General features: G+C 49.0%; 1 protein-coding gene across 7 annotated transcripts in view; it reads left to right on the plus strand.

The window, feature by feature from the left end:
* ABCC9 (ATP binding cassette subfamily C member 9) overlaps positions 1-22,396 on the plus strand; it is a 163,592-nt gene that overhangs the window by 21,294 nt on the left and 119,902 nt on the right. For all 7 annotated transcript variants that reach the window (XM_019515668.1, XM_019515667.1, XM_019515671.1 and 4 more), the window contains one exon: positions 9,815-10,012. In XM_019515668.1, coding sequence (XP_019371213.1) covers positions 9,815-10,012 — 198 coding nt within the window. The remainder of the gene's footprint in view (positions 1-9,814; positions 10,013-22,396) is intronic.

Below are 22,396 nucleotides of genomic sequence, written 5' to 3' on the forward strand. Positions count from 1 at the left end.
TCTGTGCCTGCCAGCAGCTACCTCAGCTCTGGGTAGCTGCTGGAGCCCAGGCTGGTATGAGCAGGGCTTGCAACTGCCTGCTGGGAGCAGCCAGGGATCCCAGCTGGCAGCAGCTCCCCAGACCCGGGGCGGCTGCAGCTGAGAGGTTCCAAACAGCTGTGCCGGGCTCTGGCACCAGCTCCGCACCCGCATGAGCAGGCGTGCCTCAGAGCAGGTGGTGGGGGCGGGGCCTGAGGCAGCGCAGCCCGGGTCTCTCCCCTGTTCTTGGCATGGAGGTGATGAGCCCAGTGCAGCTGTTTGTAGCCAGCTCGCTGCTGCAGCTGCCCAGAGCCCAGGCAAGACCGCATCCCCATCACCTGTGAATGCTAAGTGGCTGCAAAACCAACTAGAAAAGCTAGATATTTATAAGTCAGCAGGACTGGATGGACTTCATCCAAGTGTGCTGAGGGAGCTGGGTGAGGTCATTGCGGAACCCCTGGCAAAGCTCTTTCAGAATTTGTGGTTGTCACAGAGCACTCAGGTGCCCTGCTCCTGAGAGCAGAAATGGCTCAGGAGAGGCCCCTAGTGGCAAGAAGGGGGAGGCTCAGCTGCCAGTTACCAGGGCAGCCAGAGTCACAGGTACTGGTTGGTAGGGCAACCGGTGGGGAGACAGCTGACAGGAAGGGGCAGGGCCTGGCCCTTCTTAAGTCCCAGGCATGAGGCCAGGAGGGCAGTTCCCCTCTGGTGACCAAGGGAGGGGGAGCTCGGCCAGTGCAGACAGAGGGGAGAAGCCTGACTGCATGAGCATCCCCTGATTGCTGCCATGGGTTGGAGTATTTCCTGGTAGGGATTGAGTGTTGTTTGGCTGGATGGTTTAGCTTTTTATGTTATAGCCTGGGGGCTTTGTGTTTTTGTGTTTGCTGTTTTGACTGGAGGACCAGGTGAGGCTATTAGGGGTTGGAGGAGGCTTGTAGGGGCTCCATGGTAGTGTGGGGACCCTGGCGCCAGAGAGGGCGCAGCATTTGGGGTGTATTGACCCCAGCCCCAGAGAGCAAGGGGGCAGTGAGACACCCCAGAGCAAGGGGGGCAGTGAAGAGCCCGGAGAGAGGGATGTGAGGTGCGAGAAGCCCCAGAGCAAAGGGGAGCAATGAGAAGCCCCAGCGCAAGGGGGAGGGCAGTGGAAAGCCCCTGAGAGAAGGCAAGGACAGGGCCAAATCACAGCAGGGCCCAGGTCAAATACCACGTCAGTACCATCTGCAAGGATTGGGCAGCAGTGTAGGGGAGGAAAATGAGCTGCAGATAGCGCCCCCTGGCACTGGGGTGTGTAAAGTGGGCAGCCGCCCGCTAATTACATCAATCAATCAAGATCAAGGCAGGCGAGTAAGCAGGCGGTTGGCCCGTAACAGGAGGGCGGAGTCACCAATAGAAAGGCTCCAGTTGCAATACTCCTGTCACAGTGGTACACAGGAGAAATCCCTGAGGATTGGAAGAGGGCCAACATTGTTCCCATCTTCAACTATAGGGAGGACCCAGGCAACTATAGGCCAATCAGCCTAACTTCCGTCCCAGGGAAAATTCTGGGAAAGCTCATTAAAGAATCTATGTGCAGTAAGCTTGCAGAAAGTAAGATTCTGAATGACAGCCAGCATGACTTTGTTGTGGGTAGGTCTTGTCTTACCAATGTCATCTCCTTCTATGAACAGGTCTCTAGATGAGGTAGACATTATATACCTAGACTTCCAAAGGACTTTTGATCTAGTACTGCACGATATGCTTCTGGGAAAACTGTAAGATTGTGGGCTCAGCTGCTTGACAGTTCAGCGGGTGGGAAACTTGCTACAGCAGGGGCGGGCAATTATTTTGGGCAGAGGGCCACCTACCCAGTTGTGGCAAGCTGTTGAGGGCTGCATGGGTAGCCCCGCCCCTTCACAGGTGCACTGCCCCTTCACAGGTGCCCCGCTCCCTGGTCACCATCTTGGGACCAGTGTCCCAATGTCTTGGAACCAATGTCTCAGGCCCAGCACCAGTGGGGCCCAGAGCAGGGCGCAGGCTGGCTGGGGTCTATGGAGCCAGGCTGGGCTGCACCAGCAGGAAGGTGGGGAGCTTGCCCAGATCCATAGAGCCCCTGCCAGCCGGGACCCTGTACTCCTGCCACCCTGCTCTGGGCCCCGGTGGTGCTGGCCCTGGGACACCCGTATGGGCCCTGTGCAACCACTCACTCCCAGTGCACCCCAGCTCTGCAGTACAGGTGGGGGGCAGCATGGAGCCCTGACCCCCTGCTTGCCGGCAGGGGACAAGCTTGTGCTGGGCCTGGGGAAAAGCAGCCCCTCCCCTGCCCCGTGGCTGGCACTCCCTGCTGCACCTGCTCGCAGCCTGGGGCACTGGGCATGGGGCAAGCAAGGGGCCACCTCCCCCCTCCCTGTGCTCAGCACCAGCTTGTAACCCGCTGCCAGCTGGGTCCGGGCTCACCCGTCAGGGCTGCACATGGTGGCAGCAGCTGCAGCCCTCTCGCTTGCTGCGCTGGGCAGCGTTTGCCACCATCGCCTCTGGGCTGCCCAGCACGCGAGATCCGGGTGGGCAGCAGCAGCAAACACTGCCCAGCATGGCAAGCGAAGGGTTCGCAGCTGCTGCTGCTGTGCACAGCCCCAATGGGCGAGCCCGGAGCCGGTGCCGCACCCAGGCTGGCAGCGGGGGCGGGTTAAAAGCTGGTGCTGAGTGCAGGGAGGGGAAGCGGCCCCTCCCCATGCCCAGTGCCCTGTGCTGCAGCCGCTCACAGCCTGCACGGGGCTGCCTGTGCCTGCTCAGGACAGCCCCGCGTGGGCTGGAGTGGCTGCAGCAGGAAGTGCTGGCCACAGGGCAGGGGAGGGGCCGCTTTTCTCCACGCTCAGCTTTTCCCCAGTCTGCTTTTCTCTGCGCTTCTTCCCTGCCCGGGGTCCTCTCCTACCTTCCCCACCCCCCTTACCTGAGCTTCCGGCACCAGTGCAGCCACATGGTTCCAGGCCAGAAGCCCCTGGTGGGGCTTCAGGCTGGGGGGGGCAGGGCTGGGGGGGCCCTGCTGTTCTGGGAGCCCTCCAGGCTTCCCCTGGGTCCTAATGCCCCTGGTTCCTGTGATTTTTGTCAGGAGCCAAAGACAGATAAATATTAATTGTCTAAATTTTTTAGGGGCCCCTCAGGCCAGATAGAATGACCTTGTGGGCCACATTTTGCCCACCCTTGTGATACAGGGCAGGACCCAGAGAGTTCTCATGAACGGATCTATGTCGTCCTGGCACAAAGTGGCTAGTGGTGTCCCTCAGGGGTCCATGCTTGGTCCAGTGCTTTTCAGCATCTTTATCAATGACTTGGATGGGGGAGTAAAAAGCTTGCTGGCCAAGTTTGCAGATGACACCAAGTTATGGGGCAGTGTGGTCATGTCAAAAGATAGGTTGCAGATATGGGCAGACCTGGATAGGCTCGAGAGTTGGGCGGACCGGAACCAGATGAAGTTTAACACTTCCAAGTGTAAGGTGCTCCATCTGGGGGCAAACAACCCTCAACAACCATACAGGCTCGGTGGCGACAGCTTGACTTGCACCATGTCTGAAAGGGCCGTGGGAGTAATGACTGACCATCGCATGAATATGAACCATCAGTGTGAGGCAGTGGTCAGCAGGGCAAATAACATGCTGGCATGCATCAACCGATGCATCTTGTGTAAAACTAAGGAAATGATACTCAGCACTGGTGAGACTGCACTTGGAGTACTGTATCCAGTTCTGGGCACCGCACTTCAATAGGGATGTGGAAAAACTTGAGAGGCCAGAAAAGAGCCACCTGTATTATCAGTGACTTGCAAGACAAGCCATAGGAGGAAAAGCTGTGAGACCTGGGTCTCTTTAGCGTAAAGAAGAGAAGGTTGGGAGGGGACTTGATAGCGGCTTACTGCTATATCAGAGGAGTGCATCAGGAGCTCGGTGAACAACTGTTCACTAGGGCACTCTGTTACTCAAATTGCCAATTGCTTAAATCACAATTGAGACTTTATAAAGGGGGATAAGGCAAGGTGCTCCGTTTATTGATCATGTGAGTTAGACACAGAGGCTCGGGCACACCATTCATACAAACACACAAATCATCATACACATCATTACACACGGGCATACACATACAGAAAGCAACCATTTCATCCACGTATATACCAGATATACTTACCAGCAATAGTTGCTCAGTATCAGCCCAGGATGGCCAACCTGGGCTTATTGAGTAGATGATGATGATGATGATGATTTGAATATAGCAGATTTGAAGATAATAGCTGAAGCAGGGTGAACAGATGAAATAGCAGTAGAGAAAGAGACTCACCCAACTTGGCATTTTCGAAGTGTTCTTTTATAGGGATTGGCATCCTTTGTTTCAGTGCTTTGGGGTTTTTCCATACCCAGCTTCTGTTTTTGCAGTTGTTCTTCTTTTGTCTTCAGGTTATCTTAGCCTTGGAGTGTTTTTGCTGTCTGTCTGGCAGGATGGGTACATTCTTTCTCCTTGTTATCTTCTTTGTGCCCTCGGCCTAAAAAGGATTTTTCAGCCATTCATTAAATAGTTTACTGACTGGTAACTTACATTTGGTGCCTTGTTGCTTACATAAACAGTTAAATCTTCTTCTCCTGTCTCTATGCCATTTTCCCACCATTCACCCTTTTACACACACTCATACATAAAGGCTATGCAGAGTTTATTCACGTATGTCAAACAGAAGGATACAAAATGGAATTTTCAAGTTGCTTACAGGACAAAACTAACATGGTTACATTTCACTACTATTACATTCTAAGTTAACATCAGCTACATTAGTTTAGTTTATGTTACAACCCTTGGGGAAGACCAGGACCAATGGCTACAAACTCCTGGAAGGCTGCTTCAGGCTTAATACCAGGAAAAACTCCTTCATAGTCACGGTGTCCAGACTGTGGAAAAAACTACCTCCAGAGGTGGTTCAGTCACCTACCCTGGAGCTTTTCAAGAGGAGACTAGACAGTAACGTCACTGGGGTCACCTAAACCCAGTTGCCTTCCTGCCTAGAGCAGGGGGGCTGGACCCAATGATCTGCAAGGTCCCTTCCAGCCCCTAACAATCTATGAATCAATGAACACCCATACATTTTTAAGGGCTAAAAAAAGGAAATGGTTCTTATCAGCATGCTTGCCCAATATGGGCTATGTGTTTTATAGTCATACTCAATGTTGGCTGTATTTAGTCAACTTCATAGTTGGTTTCCATTACTGAGCACATGCTGCTTTTGGCAGCAGTTAAATAATAGATAGTGTATTTAATTATGTGTTCTTGAACGTGATTATAAGATTTTGATGGGCTTTTTCCCTCAGGCTGATTGGGAGAAAAAACCTTGTCTTGTATTTAAGTAAAATGGTATTTGAAGCTGCTTTTCCTTAACAATTTGCAAGCTGTATTTTATCCAGGGGGCGACGCATAGGGGGTGCACGTGGATGCATGTCGGTGGCACCTGCATGTAGTCACTGCTTGCCACCCCACCACCGACACCATGGCAGCAATCACCCCCCCTTCTCCTCCCCACCCCTGCCAGCAGCGCCGGCAGCGTCTGTGGGAGCTCACCTGCTTACTGCCACTGTGTTTCTGCCACCACCGCCGCATTCCTGCCTCTGCTGTGCCCCCCCAGTCGTTGGAGGCATGCATCATTCATGATTTTACCTATCATGAGCTATACAGATGGCTTCTCTCATGGTTTAAATGTAAAAAATTGTATTGAATTAGCAGAGCTGTGTCTAGTTACATCAGTAGAGAAATTTGTTCTCTAGCCCCAGATCCTTAAAATTATTTCACTGCCTCTCTCTTTTAGTCACCTATAAACCTTGGGGATATGGGCCTTTGTGCCAGATTTTTAATGTTAGACATGCAGAGCTGAGCATATATTTGTATGTGGCTGATTTATGTGTGCATTTACTTGATTAGTATGCATAAATAAGGTATTTGGGTGCTCGGTTTTCTGTTCACTGTCTTAGGTTCTGAGCGCATACAATCACAAGTACCTAAATACGCAGGTTTTTATACAAGAAGCAAGAATTTGTAGAGGTATATACAAAGTTACACACTCCTAATTTTAAATATGACTTATTGCACAAAGCTTTTCTTCTTATTGGCTTCCAGAATTGCTTAAACTCTACGTCTAACACCATTACATTAATATTCTGAGGCAGTCTTTAACCAGTGCTTCTGTGCTTTAAAAAAAGGCTGATATTTGATGGATAATGTTAAAGTAAATCCAGGTGATGTTGTCCAGGCCAAAGTAAGTGGCAATGGAGTTTACTGGAGCTTCTCTCCCACAGAAGAAATATTTTAGTCTTGCTGTTGAAAGACAGCAAGCCTATTTCTAGAGACTTGCTAGAAAACAGCAGCAAAACTAGGAAATGTCTTCAAGCTTGTGATCTGGAAGAGATACTATGTAATTGTTTATGCAGCTTTTGTATATTTTAGTGGGTGAAATTGGCTATTAATCTTTCCCAGTCAGTGAAAAAAGCCCTCAAAATCTAATGGATTAAATTAGGCTGACCCTGACTGGTTAGGATCTTGACTGCATTCTATATCAGTGGAGAAAGAAAAAAATTGTTGCTTTATGAGGCTTTTTATCACACCTTGATGAAAGACATTGACCGTGAGGCTAAAAATGTTCCACATAAAGTGCATTTGAGTTAGATCACATGAGGCATTACTGCTATTCTCTTTGTTCAAGACACAGATTAAAACCAGCTGAGTTACTCTTTTGAATGGCAAAACCAAAGCAGTGACTCAGGCTACATTTTAATGTCCATTAGTAGAGGAACAAAGCAGAGGAAGAAATAAATCCAAGAAGGGTGTTCTTTGTCTTTTAATTCACTTTAAAATGTTTAGACTGGACAAAGAAAAGGGAAACAATGCAGCATTTTTCTTGGGGATGTTAATTTGACATAATGCAGGGATAGAGCCTGCTGAAAAATGAATGAATTTTCAGCTGCAGTGACATTCTTATAAATTCTGTAGGAATATTGGAAGTGACTACTGATATGGTAACAAGTAAATAATAGGAAAAATAGCAAAAGTTAACAACTAATTTTAATGTCCTGAATATAAAGTGGTAGTATTTCTATGCTTTCCTGATAATCTTGATTAAAATCAAGGCGTGATTCTCTAAGGCCTTTACAGTGTGGATTGCATCTCTAAGATAGGATGATAGCCCCGAGACAGGGGTCCAGACCAAGACTTGTGCACCACAAAGATGTGTTTTGAACCCTTAAATGTAATTCAGGGAATACCTAGGCCTCTCACTGCACTCTGTTGAGGAAAAAGTTTCAGTCTCAGACAGCTGATCTTACAAATCTCTCCTCCAAGCCTCCTGGGGTCAGATTTTTAAAGGTATTTTGACATTTAAGAATGCAGAGAGGAGGCAATCAAGTGTCCAGACCCAGATCTTCAAAAGTCCCCACTCATTTGATTTGAATTATGGCCAGAGTGAACATTAGAGCATGCGAACATATAGCACTTCCTGAAGAAGCATATTTCACATGGGTGACATGATTTTAATAGGATTTAATAAGAGTACCTTTGAGGATCTAGGACTTTGTAACTGGATCGCATTGGCTTTAGTAAGATTTAAGGGCATAGATATTTTCTTAAAATCACACTAGGTACCTCTTTGTGTCTTAAGGTACCTAAATGTCTTTAAAAATATCATATGTATTAATCCCCCACAACTTCCCTGCCACAGGGGCAGTCTGTTCCCTGTCAGAAGTGTAATTGTTAGCAAGAGAAAGCATAAATATAACGAGCAAACTGCTTGGCTAATGCACCATAAGTATCTGTGTTGAATCTCTTCAGTCACTACAAGTGCTTCCTGCACTAATTTTTCCAGGCCACTGTACTGCTAGGTTCTGCATTGTTGGATGTTTATATGCATCCTTTTTCAACATTATCCTGATATTATATCAATGTTGAATTTGGACTGAAGAAGAATGTGGAAAAATAATCAAGATCTGAAGCAGGAAGCTGGGGTAGAGAGAGATATGTGCTTTTAGGGTTTTCTTTTAACTAGTTATATGTTTTTCTGTGAACACTCAAAAAGGCCTGGCCTGAGTTACAACTTGCAGGCCTCTGTGCAGCCTGAAAAATGACAGATGCATTTTTAGTGTGTTACAACATCTGCCTGGAGCTCACAGATATGCTCTTCAGACTACACATCCACTGAATGAAACTGTTCCTAGTGGGCATGAGTGACTAGTGCCTCCTGAATCTGGGGTGCACCTGCAGAAGCCACTGATAGTGGTGGCCCTGTCAGGGAGGGCACCAGCCCTGCCAAAAGTGTCGGTGTCAGATGTCAGGGGTACCACTGGCCCCGTCGGGGGGGCACGTGCACTCCTGTGCACCCCCTACCAGTCACCTGTGCTAGTGGGAATTAAAAGGCATTCACAGCTGTTATTAAGTTTCAGATCAGTCACATGGATGTGTATGACAGATTGGGGCTACAGAGCAGAGGTTCTGAATTTCACAATTTCATAGAATTTAAGGCAAGAACAGACCTTAATAGGTCACATCTCATTACATTTCTCCAAGTTGCCATAGCACTGGGCCAGTAACTTGTGTTTGCCTAAAGCAGGTCCTCCAGATAAGCGTTCAGTCTGAATTTGAATTCATTACCAGAATAATGTTTAATCGCATCTCATAGTGAAAGATGTGCCAAAATCTAGAACTCTTGGTTCAGAAATTATACCCTTTATTAGACCAACTAGGACAGAGACGGGCAATTATTTTGGGCGGAGGGCCGCTTACTGAGTTTTGGCAGGCCATCAAGGGCTGCATGACAGGCAGCTAGGGGCGGATAAATATTGATTTTCTAAATTTTTTAGAGGCTCCGCAGGCCGGACAGAATGGCCTGGTGGGCCACATGTGGCCCACAGGCTGCATTTTGCCTCCCCCTGAACTAGGACATTGCAAAAAAAAAAAAAAAAAAACCAACTTTTTTTGCAAGCTTTGGGCTCAGATGCCCTTTATCAGGTTCTGGGAAAATTAAAGATGGTAAAAAGTCCCCATAGGTAGGAAATTAACTTCATTTTTGCGAAGATGGAGCTGGTGATGGAAAATCTGTCCCTCTGGGTCCATAAGAGTCTGTGAGCTGTTCTGAGTTGCTCTTTGTTGTGTAGATCAGGTAGGATTGGCAAGGAGGGAGGTTTAAAAATCTTTCTTGTTTTTCTGCAATGAAGTTTAAAGTTCAAAATCAGCTAAAATTCAGCATCTACCATGTTTCAGGGATGTATTTGGTAGCTGTGTTGGTCTGAGACAAAAATAAATGCAAAAATCTAGAACTCTCGGTTTAGAAATTCCACAGAAGGAATCCTACCTGATCTCCACAACAAAGAGCAACAAAGAGATACTCAGAACAACTCACAGAAACAGTTCCATTGAGACCTAGTGGGACGACTTGTGAAAGTAAAGATGTCTTACATGAGCCAGGGTTTGTTAGATTAAGTCATTTATGAGCTGTACAAGTGACAGTGATCAACACCTGTTTGTAAATAGTCTATAGTTGCATTACACTGTTTCTGAACTCATAATAGCATTGAAATGAGAATCCACAAAAAGCAAGAGCAGTGGTTTTGGGGTGTAGTTGAATTCATTGTGGTGAAGATTATTTTTGTCAACCTGTATATCTTGTTTGTCTATGTCAACTAATTAAAAACCACCTCATGAAGCTCTTGGGCATTCAACAAAATATGAAAGTAATGGAACAGTAGTTGCTATAGCCTGCCAATGAGAAATTAATTCTGGATGCACTAATTCCCATTCCTTTGATTTCCAGAAAAAGGTGGCAAACCAGCCGAATAGGAATCCTTCTATATGGTTAGCAATGTACAGGGCTTTTGGACGACCAATCCTTCTCAGTAGCACATTCCGTTACTTGGCTGATCTGTTGGGTTTTGCTGGACCACTCTGCATTTCTGGCATTGTTCAAGGCTTCCAGAATACAAGCCAAGACAATACAACCACAATAGAAAAGGTAAGTTGATAGTGACCTTGACATTTTGTTTGGTATCAGCCCAGGTTCTGTATCAGCTTTCTGCATTTCCAGCTCTGTGTGACTGGGTCATCAACACCATTCAATTTTTTTAATTATTTCAAGTGTATTGAGGGATTACAGGAGATTACAGATTACCATACTTGAAAACTGAAACTCCCTGTTTTGGCCCAGTATAAACACAGTGCAAGATTTCCTTTGGTCATATTTCTGTGGTGTGGATTTTTCTCACATTTTAACATTATGGGGTCATATTTAATAAATGCTTGAGCCTTTTGGAAACCACCTTCCATTTTTAAAGTAATATTTAGTTCCTGTCTACTGAAAGATTATTATATTTATTACTCTGATTAAATAGTAACAACACTTTTCCACAGATGGCAGTTATATAATAGAACAATGTGTCCAGGCAAGTAACCTTTTTCTTCATGTCCTTGTGACAAAGTATTTAGCAGAATTCACAAATTTGTTGGAAGCTACAGGCTGCACTGTAAACACTTCTGCATTGGCTTCCAACTTGCAACCTCTAGGCTGTCAACTGTGCACCTTAGTGCCCACACCACCCCAGTCCCCAACAAGTAACTGAAAGGCAGCTACTTTATACAATAAAATCCTTAGCTGCAAGGCTTCATGAAAGTACAGGGTATTCTGTTTTATCCACTAAGGGTGTGTCCAGACGAGCATGTACATGCAGTTTGTGGCACCTAAAATTACATGCAGTGCACGTGTACCCATTTGCTGCGCTACATGTTTGGCACTGGTAGATCCCAGTGACAAAACCCGCTGTGCAGGCGGTGCGCGTCCGGCGCCGTACCCGCCTCTTCACACGTCTCAACCAAAGCTTTTCCAGTCACTACGAGTCGCTCCCCTTGGCCTGTACGTGCCTGATACTCCTGCCACGACTTTGATGTTATTCCGGTTCAGTGATCTTACTCCGGCGCGTGTCAGTCCAAAAGTGAGACCCTGGGACTCTTGGGGTTGCAAGTCAGTGAGGGCTCCGCCACCCCTACACCCTCGCCCGGACCACCGGGTTGGTCGTTTCTTGGGTTAGGTGACCCGTCAGTAAGTCGCTCCCTGTCCACTAGGAGATGTCTGTTCTATACAACCAATTTCCCCAGCCAGGGGTTATTTGGAGCAATGGGCTACCCTGCCCTCTGTGCCCCTTGATATTACCCCGGCTGTGAAGTGCTCAAGCACTCTTCACTAGAACCCTCTCAGGGCCCCTCAGTCCTTTCCCTGGCTTCCTGCCAACTTTCAGTCCTCCTAAACACCGGCCAGCCTCCTCTTCTGTAGAGAGTGCCCCTCTACTACAATCTATACGGCTCCCGGCTCCTGCCGGGTCCAGCCGTTCTCAGCCGCGTCGTACAGCCCGGGTCTTCGCTGGGACCCGTCGACCCAGCTTCCCCGCCCTGCGGGGGCTTCGCCTTACCCCACCAGGTCCGGCAGTGCCTCTGGACTGCTCTGCTCTGCTTGCCGGTGCTCCCTCTTGTCGCTGCTGCCGCCCGGCTACCTTCCGGCTCCACCTCTGCCCTTCCCGATGCCGGCATCCTTCTTACGTTGGTCCTTGCCGTCCGGGCCACGCCTCCTTCCCCACACCTGTAGACGGTAAGGGGTTGCCTCGCGTTCTGGCATATGGGAGGGAGTTTAGCGCTGCTGCACCGGGGTGGGAAGCCTCAGATCCGGCCCACCTCTTCACTCCCTCACACCCACCCCCAAAAAACTGCTTCAGAAAGTGGCGTGGTACACATGGCACAGCATGTGCCACCACAAATGGAGCTTGGTCAGCCAGAACCACACTCTGGCTGCTGGCCAGAAACTGAGTGGCTGGATCAGCACTGTTGCTGCCGTGGAATGCCCCCAGGACTCCAGGTAAGGCTGCTGGGGCCAGCACAGGTGCTGGCCCCAGCCTCCCCTACCCACCCAGGACAATTTGCTTCATACCAATCCTATGTGCAGGGGCATGTGCAGCTGCAAAAAAGCAGCAGCTCAAATTTGGGCCATTTCTATTTTTGCTGTGGCAACCCTGGAAATCAGGGGTAGAACTGAAAAGAGAAGAGACAGAAGGCACAAATTGTCCTACAGCTGATTTGTGATAAGGGTGTGTATGAGTATTTTGAATCATGATGGGCAGATAGATGATTTATGGAATAATATTCTCCCATTGAACTATAGCACCCCTTAATCTCAGATATCTTCTCCATGGCAGGATAAATATGATGCTTGTGGCTTTTGACTAACACTTTGGATTTTGCAACAGCCTGTCATATAGCCACTGTGACAGCTGATAAGCTTTTAATTGTGCAACTTATTAAATAAAGCTTTGTCATCTTTGAACCCTAATACATTGCATTAGAGCCAGAGTCAAAAGTCAAAGTACATTTTCTTCCTTCAGAATTTGTTTTATTGCACAATCACAAAATGAGGTGTTTCTGTTTGGAAGTGATTACTTTTAGTTATGACATTTGGGAAAGCCAGGTCTCTGCCTTTGTTTTTATAATTTGTGCTCTTTTCAAGGTTTCAGTTTTCTTCAGAATTTTAATTAATACCAGCTGAGGTGAACACCTTTTAAAGCTATAAATTTAAGGGGAGCTTACAATAAAGGGAAAATTTGAAACCACTTCAAGAGAAATCAGATTGGTTCGGTGACAAGTCATTGTTTTTTTTGGACATCCTTCAAAACAAATTAATTTTTAAGTAATGTATCTTGATAAATTTACTTTTGATTGCACTTGCCAGTTTTTTTCTGTCTCAAATTCTCTATCACTTTGAATTACTCTCTTATATGATCCTATTAACACTCATGTCTGAGAATCACTCTTATTAATGATTTTATCCACACAACTAACTTTGGAGTAGGAAAATATTATAATCTCCGTTGTACATGTGGGGAAGTGAGGCACAGAAACATTCCAATCTTGTTTTTCAAAGATACAAATACCAAAAGATTCAGTTAAGCACCCCATGGGGCGCATCCAGGCGAACGCATACGTGCCTTTTGCAGCGTCTCAAATTCCTTTGTGATGCTGCAAGAGGCACATGTGGGAACAAAAGAACTTCTTTAGTCACCTGAATCAAGTGAACCCCAAGGCATAATCGAGACCCTTTCCCATTAAGTCTTCCATGCTAGTTACAGAGGAGAACTTTTATTGGTTACAAGGAGTAGGTCTGGAATAGGGTACAGGGTAGAACAATATCAGAGAAATACCTTAGAGTAAACAGTGGGGTGGTAGCTTTTGATTACACATCTGAGTTACGTCAAGCTATATATCTAGTTAGATCTCAAGTAGCTTACTCACAAGTATCATCTAGAGGCAGGTGGAGATTTCCTCTAGAGGCAAGCAGTTCATTGAACATGAGTTTCAAGAGAGAGAGCGTGTTTCAGATGGTCCAGCTTCTCTGAGAGTTCTCATCATAGCTGCTGCCCCACCTCTTGGGCAGTCCTTAACTTATATAGACCTTATGACCTCATTTACCTGATCCAATGAAGGCCAGCAGGTGTTGGCTGCCAGCTAACCAATTTGAAATGCATCACTGGTTGTCGGGTAGACTGGCAGGCTCTCTACCCCTCTCCCAGTCATGATAACATTGCTTAGAACAATACGGAGTTTAAGCCCCCATCCAGGTGTGTGAGGCCAGTCACATAGGCACAGGGAGCAGGTTTCCCCCACCCTCTGGAATGTATCCAGCTCAAGTTACAACTCAGGGTTACCTGAAGCTGATGGGACCAGGGCTGTCTGCCCTCTGCAGTGACCATGGTAACCAAATTGTCAGATTAGACATCTACCTCATGGCAGAGTTTGGGGAGAGACGGACAGGGCATTCTGCCACACATTCCCCCCACCCCCATTTGTTCTTCTCATCCCCACTCATTCCCACAGCCCCCCATTCATTCCCCCATCCCAGTTTGTTCCTCCCAAGGCTGGAGACAAGCAGGAGAAGGAGCAGGGGGCTGGAAACAAGTAGGAGAGCAAACAGGAGGCTGGAGATGAGCAGGAGGCTGGAGACAAGCCCCTGGAGATGAGCTGGAGACTTCCCCTGCTGTCTCCACCCTCCTGCTCATTCTCTTGCTCGTCACCAGCCTCCAGAGGCTGCAGAGGCCCCCAGGCTGCACCCACCGGTCCTCAAAGAAATCCAAAGGTGTCGGGAGGTAGGGCAGATTTCAGCTCCTGGACCAGATGGCAGGTTGCATGTGTCATGGGTAGACCCATGCAGCCGGGTCCACCCACTCCTGCCTATCGTAGCTCAGGAGGTTTCTGATATGGGTGACACCAGCCTCAGAAACTCCTGTCTATTTGTAACTGTCACAGGGCGGGGACCCAGGAGCGGCCGTGATCTCTCCTGGCGCCCCCTACCGTGCCAAGTTGTCTATCAAGCACCCTCGTTCTCGCCCGCCACATCTTTGATGACAAAAATATTATAAGGGAGGCTGCCTTTTGTCCCTTGGACACGGTGCTATTATTTATCCTGGCCCCTGTTCCGTGTAGATTGATTTGGTGCCCCCAGCCTTATGGGCTGTGCGTAGCTCCTACCATCCCTTATACCACACCCCAAACCTCTCAGATGTACTGGACGTTGTTGAGTCAAATTACTATTGCCCACGCCCTTGCGGACGTCCTCCGGGGCTCGCCTCGGTGCGCTCGCCCTCTCCGGGGCTTCTATTCTTGTGTGTCCAGCCTGGGGCATAACACTTGCACCCTCTGGGCTTCTTGCCGGTGCCCACACTGGTGCTCCTTGCAATTGGGGCTCAGGTGGCCTTAGCCATGCCTGGCCCCCAGACTCCCTTCTTGGGTCTATGATCCCTATCTGGCTCAGGCGGCCACGGCCTTACCTGGCCCTAGATCCAGACTGCTGGGCCCTCTCGGGCACCAGGAACCCCCACGCTGCTGGGACACTCCTATGAGGCCTGCTCCAACCCCTTATAGCCTCACCCGGTCCTCCGGTGTAATAACAAACAACAGAAAACTCAAGCCCCTAGGCTACAACATAAACTCTAAGCCATCTAGCTAAAATGTAAACTCTAGCCCTCTGGCTAAACATCACCCCAGTCCCTACCAGGGGGCATCTCCTCCCATTCTCCGTGCACCGAAGCTGTTCAGGCCATCCCGCTTGTTGAGGCTGCAATGCTCTAGCAGCGCTCCCTCTCCCTTGGCTGCCAGAGGGGAACTGTCTCCTTGGCCTCAGCCTGGGCTGTTTATATAGGCCAGGCCCTGCCCCCTTCTGGTCAGCTGACCAACTGTGGTTGCCCTGGCAACCGGCACCTGTCCTTCTTTCTAGGATCAGTCACTTCAGTGCACTGCGACACACCTCCCCCCCTTAAGTTCATAACTCCCTAGGGGCAGGGCCCGGGAGTGTCCTGCGACACACCTCCCCCCCAAGTTCACAACTCACCGGGGTGCTCTTCCTTTTTGCAAGGTGTGGCATACGTCAAGGCTCTTCTCTTGGGTTTTCTTAAGGCGTCCGGCAGCTCAGTTACTGGAGGCAGAGGCTTTCAGGCGCCTCCTACTTGCCTTTTTCCCAAGGCGCACCACGTGGGATTTATCGGGATGTACCCACCACAGGTAGCCCCCCCACATTAGCCAACCTTGGTAAATTATGCCCTTGGCCGGCTAAGCTTCTGCCTACTCTCCGAACCCTTTTTTTCCCTTTCCACACACCTGGGTCCTTTCTTCCAGGCCAGTTGTAGGGTTCCTGGTCTTTCTCCATCTCCCTGAAGGTCTTGGAGCTTTCCCCAGATCTCCCACTGACGACTCAGTGCCTTCTGGGCATCTTCTTCTCTCCAAAATTCCACTTTTCCCTGGCCAGTGGATCTCCTTCCAGGCCCCTTATAGATTTTCACGTAGGCCACTTTGCCCACCTTTTCTTCAGTTGTCTTTCTTAGTGTCTTCCACGTGATCTGTTTGGGAATGCTACTCATATATAGTTGTGGTCTTCTCTCAGACTCTGATATCCTTCTAGCTGATTGTTCCCTCCTCTTCGTCTCGCAGGCCTGGGCTCTATTTTCCTTTCTGCACTGCAATGCTCCCCTGTTCGTGGAGCCTCTCTTTGGCTCATCTTGCCTTGGACGCAGAACTGCCTGTGTACAGCCCCTGTCAATTGGGCATGGGTTCTCACTCCTTGGGGAAGTCTTTTGGTCCTTCCTTGTTGTCCCTATTCCCACTAAGTCAGCCACTTCTGGCTGCCCTTGATTAGGCGCTACCCTTCCTCCCTTGCCTTGCGACAGGGATAGTTCCCTCAGCCGGTGTTCTAGTTGGCTCATTTCTTGTGAGTGGCGATTCAGCCACTGGTCCCATCTCAGATTCCAGTATTTTAGGATGGCAGACTGGGCCTCCCTTTGCAGGGCCTCCAATTTCTTTCCTATGGGACTCTCCTCCCTGATGCTCCTCTTTAGTTGTCCTGGCTCACTCTCCTCCTTAGGATCTTCTGGGTTCTTAACACTGGGACGTACCTTTACCGCTAGGCATTGTAGAAGTTTAGGCCAGGTGTTCTCCACTTGTGCCTCTGCTTGCCTCAAGGACTCTATAAGTCTCTCTCTCTCACAGAATTCCCACTTATTGGCTCTCACGTACCCCGTGAGTAGAGTTTCAAGAGCCTCCAGCTTTTCCCTTAGTGTGTTCGTGCTCTTCAGGGTCTGCAATTCCTGCTCTGCTATGGCCTTCTCTTTTGGCCTCTCGACTTCCTTGAACTCTTGGATTTTCAGGGCCATCTGGCTATTTGCCTCTTGTAGCCTCTTGTTATCAGCTCCCAGCCTCTGCATCTCCTCCCTCAGAGTTTGCATTTCCAACTGCAGCTGTCCCTTTTCTGCCGTGATGCCTGCCTCTCTGGCCTGGCTATCTTTTAGGCGAGTCTTAAGTGACTGTGCCTGTTCTCTAAGGTGGTCTTTTCCTGCCTCCAGGTCCTGTACCTGAGCCCTCAACCCCTCATTTTCTTTCTTTCTAGTCTCTAGCTCCCCTTCAAGGGACCGGTATTGATCACGTAGTGCCTCGTGGTTTATCATAAAAGCTTTCACCTTTTCTATCTCCTGCACTACCACCTTGTTATCTCTTTCAGTTTGAGCCCAGTTTTCATCCAGATTTTCTTGCAGCTGTTTGGCCAAATGTTCAGCCTCCAAACACCTCTCCTGCTACCTCTCTAGGTCCTCATGTAGACCCTCTATTTTGTCCACCTGACTGTGAGCTTCCTTTTGTAGGACCCCTATTAAGCTTTTGGCCACGTCCAGCTTTTGCTGCACCTCCTGCTGTTCCCCTGTCTGAGTTGTGACAGCCTCAGGAGACCATGCCATCCAGGCTGTCATCTGCCTCTGCATTTCCTGCAGCCTCATCTCCCTCTCCTGACTCTTCTGGGCCTCCTGGGAAATTAGCTGTTCCAGTATTCGAGTTTTCTCGGCCTCTGCAGCTATTAGTCGCCGGATTTCTTTCGCCGTTCCCTCCTTCTTACCCAGCAATAATTGTCGCTCTAAGGCTACTGACTTAGCCTCGGCAATCTCTTTCTGGGCCTTTGCTAGTTCTAACTCCCGCTCTAATCTGGCCACCTTTTCCTTCATCTCTTCTATTCTCAGTTGCCAGGCAAAGTTCTCCTGCCCCTGGGCTTCTGTAGCCCCTTCCTGATCCATGATTACTCTGACCCTATTTTTCTGGGTCAGGGCCTCAGTCTTACTCCCAAAATTCCCAGCAATGGGTATCCTCTCTCAGCTCCACCTAGTGAGCAGTAGTAAAAGTCTTTTTACAAAAGTCTTTGTATAAAATCTGTCTTTTATTCTAGCCCTTAGGTTCGTTTTCCCTTTTCAGGGACACGGGCTCCTTCCTCATGCACGGCCGGTGTTTTCCCAGCCAATGCACCACTTGTCACAGGGCGGGGACCCAGGAGCGGCCGTGATCTCTCCTGGTGCCCCCTACCGTGCCAAGTTGTCTATCAAGCACCCTCGTTCTCTCCCGCCACATCTTTGATGACAAAAATATTATAAGAGAGGCTGCCTTTTGTCCCTTGGACACAGTGCTCTTATTTATCCTGGCCCCTGTTCTGTGTAGATTGATTTGGTGCCCCCAGCCTTATGGGCTGTGCGTGGCTCCTACCACCCCTTATACTACGCCCCAAACCTCTCAGATGTACTGGACGTTGTTGAGTCAAATTACTATTGCCTGCGCCCTTGCGGATGTCCTCCAGGGCTCGCCTCTGTACACTTGCCCTCTCCGGGGCTCGCCTCTGTACACTCGCCCTCTCCGGGGCTTCTATTCTTGTGTGTCCAGCTTGGGGCGTAATACTTGCACCCTCTGGGCTTCTTGCTGGTGCCCACACTGGTGCTCCTTGCAATTGGGGCTCAGGTGGCCTTAGCCATGCCTGGCCCCCAGACTTCCTTCTTGGGTCTATGATCCCTATCCGGCTCAGGCAGCCACAGGCTTACCTGGCCCTAGATCCAGACTACGGTGCCCTCTCGGGCATCTGACTGCTGGGCCCTCTCTGGAACCTGACTGCTGGGCCCTCTCGGGCACCAGGAACCCCCACGCTGCTGGGGCGCTCCTATGAGGCCTCCTCCAACCCTTTATAGCCTCACCCGGTCCTCCGGTGTAATAACAAACAACAGAAAACTCAGGCCCCTAGGCTACAACATAAACGCTAAGCCATCTGGCTAAAATGTAAACTCTAGCCCTCTGCCTAAACATCACCCATTGATGATGGGTGAGAGAGGATACCCATTGCTGGGAATTTTGGGAGTAAGACTGAGGCCCTGACCCAGAAAAATAGGGTCAGAGTAATCATGGATCAGGAAGGGGTTACGGAAGCCCAGGGGCAGGAGAACTTTGCCTGGCAACTACCAGGGGGCATCTCCTCCCATTCTCCGTGCTCTGAAGCTGTTCAGGGCATCCCACTTGTTTAGGCTGCAATGCTCCAGCGGCACTCCCTCTCCCTTGGCTGCCAGAGGGGAACTGTCTCCTTGGCCTCAGCCTGGGCTGTTTATATAGGCCAGACCATGCCCCCTTCTGGTCAGCTGACGAACTGTGGTTGCCCCGGCAACTGGCACCTGTCCTTCTTTCTAGGAGCAGTCACTTCAGTGCACTGCGACAGTAACATTCAAATACCATGGGCCCTAAGGCCCACCTAGCTAACTAGCAGCCCCTATTGTATGGGGGCTCATGTGTAAATGGTACAACAAAATACTTAGGACAACTAATGAAAAAAACAGGATAAGAGTATTATGTGGGTCAAAACATGAAAATAAATGTGCCTGAGGGGGACACTGAGCAGAGTCCCCCAGGCCGCACCCACTGGTCCTCAAAGGTATCCAAGGAGCTGGTGGACACCGCCCACTGGTGCTCTGCCTAGAAATGTGCATGGACAAGTGAAAGGAAGGCAACCCCACAGTCTCTGGGCAGATTCCTGGCTACAGCCTCCTGCCTGGTCAAGTACAGGTCCCACTTGGTCAGGGCCAGGAGGAGGCTGACCAGGAGGTCGTCAGACTTGGTGGGGCCATGGATGAGATGACCAAAAACAAAAAGGTGAAATTCAACCAGAACCTCAAGAGGAGATTCTGGAGGTGGAGATGGAGGGGCTGCAGCCTGGTGCACTTGAGGGTCATGTGCGCCAGGGTCTCCCTTTGCCCGTAGAAGGGACAGGAGCCTGAGGTGTCTGTGAAGCTCACCACATACACGCCTGTGGCAGCGGTTCCATGGAGGAACTGCCAGCTGAGGTCCCCAGTGGCTCGTGGGATGAGGGTGGAGTACAGACTCAGCCACTGGTGTGCACCATCTATGCCTTCACTGAGCAGATCCTGCCATTTGGTGTCTGGGTAGGATACGAGGGCGGCATGATGGACAGTGTAGTGCATGAGCGTATAGAGGTGGCAGCAATGGCTGGTGGAAAAGCAGTCTGGTGTCCTCCAGCCAGCTCAGGTGGTGGAATGGGGAGCGCCATGAAGCCAGGTGAGGCGCCGGCCCCACGACAAACTTCGGTGGGCTGGAGGACATTGGGGGGGTGGGGAACCGCTGCTGTGCAGGGCCTGGTCAACAAAGGCAAGGGTGTCAGGAGGTAGGGCAGATTTCACCTCCTGGACCAGATGGCAGGTTGCATGCGTCATGGGTAGACCCATGTGCCGGGCCAGCACAGCAGAGTCCACCCACTCCTGCCTATTGTAGCCCAGGAGGTCTCCGATACGGGTGATGCCAGCCTCAGAAGCTCCTGAGTGCACATAGCCTTTAGCTGCGGTCTAGGGCAGGTTTTTATACTGCTGGGGCCAGCACAGGACAGGTTTTTATACTGCTGGGGCCAGCATAGGTGGTGGCCCCAGGCTCTAGCTCTCCCTGGCTGCAAATCCGGGAGGCGCCAGGCAGGATTATTTGTTCCCAAGTGGCACAATTTGCTCTACAACAAAGTGCATGTCTGGGCATGTGCACTGAGGCAAAAAGCCCCAGCTCAAATTTGCACCGCTTCTATATGAGCTGCTGCAAGCACATGTGTTTGCATGTGTGGATGCGCCCCATGGTTGCATTCCCCTGAGCAGGAATGTGTGTTTTCTCAGGGACAAATAGCAGCAGCACGTGTTTGTGCTGCTGCTAGCTATCCCTGGGGAATGCTCCTGCATGCCTGCTGTGGTACACAGCAAGTTATCCCGGGTGGGATAGAGGAGCTGAAGCACTTGGGCTGGCCCCAGCTGCCTTACCTGGGGTCTTGGAGGTGTCTTGGGGCTGCAGCAACAGTGACCTGGGTGCACAGCCTGGCCAGCAGCTGGAGTTTGGTTCTGGTTGGCTAGGCTCCAGTTTCAGGCAGTGCACACTGCTGCCACATGCACTTCCCTGATTTTTTCTGGCAGTTTTTTTGACACCAAGATCTCCTGGTGTCAACGCCCTCCCCCACCCCCATCCCCGCCCCCCATTGCACTGATAATTAGCAGTGTGGCAAAAGCATGGATGTGCAGCATGTGCAGTTCGCATTGCTGCAGATGGATTCGTGGTGCCATAAACTACATATGCACTTGGGACGTGTCTCATGAGATTTTCAAAAGGGTTCAAGAGATTGAGCACCTAACTCCAATTGAAATCAATAGGACTCTGGTGCCTAACTTGCTCAGGCCCTTTAGAAAGTGACATGAAATGCCTTTCTGCATACCTAGGTACCTAAATATTTTTGAAAATCTGGCCATTTAAAAGGCTTGCTCAGTACTTTACATGGAGTCCATAGCAGAGCTGGGAAATAAAGCCGCCTCTCTTGGGTCTCAGTCCAGTGCCATAACCACAAGATCATCCTCTGTTTGGGTCAGAGACTGTCTATGCTGAAGGAGTGAGTTAAGATGGGGTCCAGATGAAGGCACTGCATTCAAGTCAGTACAAGCGGAGCAGAGTAGTTTTCCCCCATAATCTGATGGCAAAGCACAGTAGTGTAGTCACTTATGATGAAAGAATCTCAGAGGGTCTAGAGATGTGGCTTGGTTTCATAGTCTTCCAAACCTTGTCATCTAGAAATCAAGCAACAGAACAGGCTTTTTGTAAGGATTCCAGTACATCCTACTTCCAGCTGGATCGGAAATTCCATAAGAACAGTTTTCTTCACGGTATTTTGATACATTCACTTCCTGCTTTGGCCTAAATTGAGCAACACAGAGAAGTGTTAAGAGGAGAAAATACAAACAAATAAAATGAATTAAGCAAAAGTCCTTTCCCCCTCTTGATGGATTCAACTCTCAGTTGTAGTGAAGGATCAGCATACTCACTTTTATTTCATTCAGTTGTTTCTCCAACTCTTAATAGCCATACTGTATGAATAGACTTTATTTGCTTATCCCATAGCAGGATTTAATACAAATTAAATATATCAAAATAAATATATGTAATACAAATAACATATCAATAACCTTCCAAAGGTAATAATTATTGTCATCTGTCAGCTGCCCCATGGTCTATTTTCACAAGGGCTCCATTTTCTACTAGGTATGATCTGCATCCCAAGAAGTACAGTCAGAACTTAGCAGAGAAAGTAATGACATAATAAGCTGGGTGAGTGAACTGCTCCTTTGCCCCTTAGCAGGGTTGCTTTAGGTCTTTAGGAGATGACTGAAGTGCATTGGTAGGACATTATGAGGAAGCTGGCACTTAATTTTCTTGTGTTGTTATTGCGATATGAATAATCAGACAACATGTGTCTTGAGAACCTTTGGTACAACATGTATGAACAACATGATTTGCTTAATGGGATCAGAAGAAAAATGTAATGTAATTTGTATACATTAATATAATTCAATGTATTATATGTATAATATAATGTAATAATTTAATTATAGTTTCTTTGCTAACTTGTTATTCCTGACTTTTCCATTGCTATTGGAATTCAAAACTCAGTGGTTCACATCCAGCAGACTGCAGAAGTTTTGGTATCTGTTCT

This window comes from Gavialis gangeticus, unplaced genomic scaffold (genome assembly GCF_001723915.1).
Source record: "Gavialis gangeticus isolate Ggan-Ray unplaced genomic scaffold, GavGan_comp1, whole genome shotgun sequence".
Classification (NCBI taxonomy): Eukaryota; Metazoa; Chordata; order Crocodylia; family Gavialidae; genus Gavialis; species Gavialis gangeticus.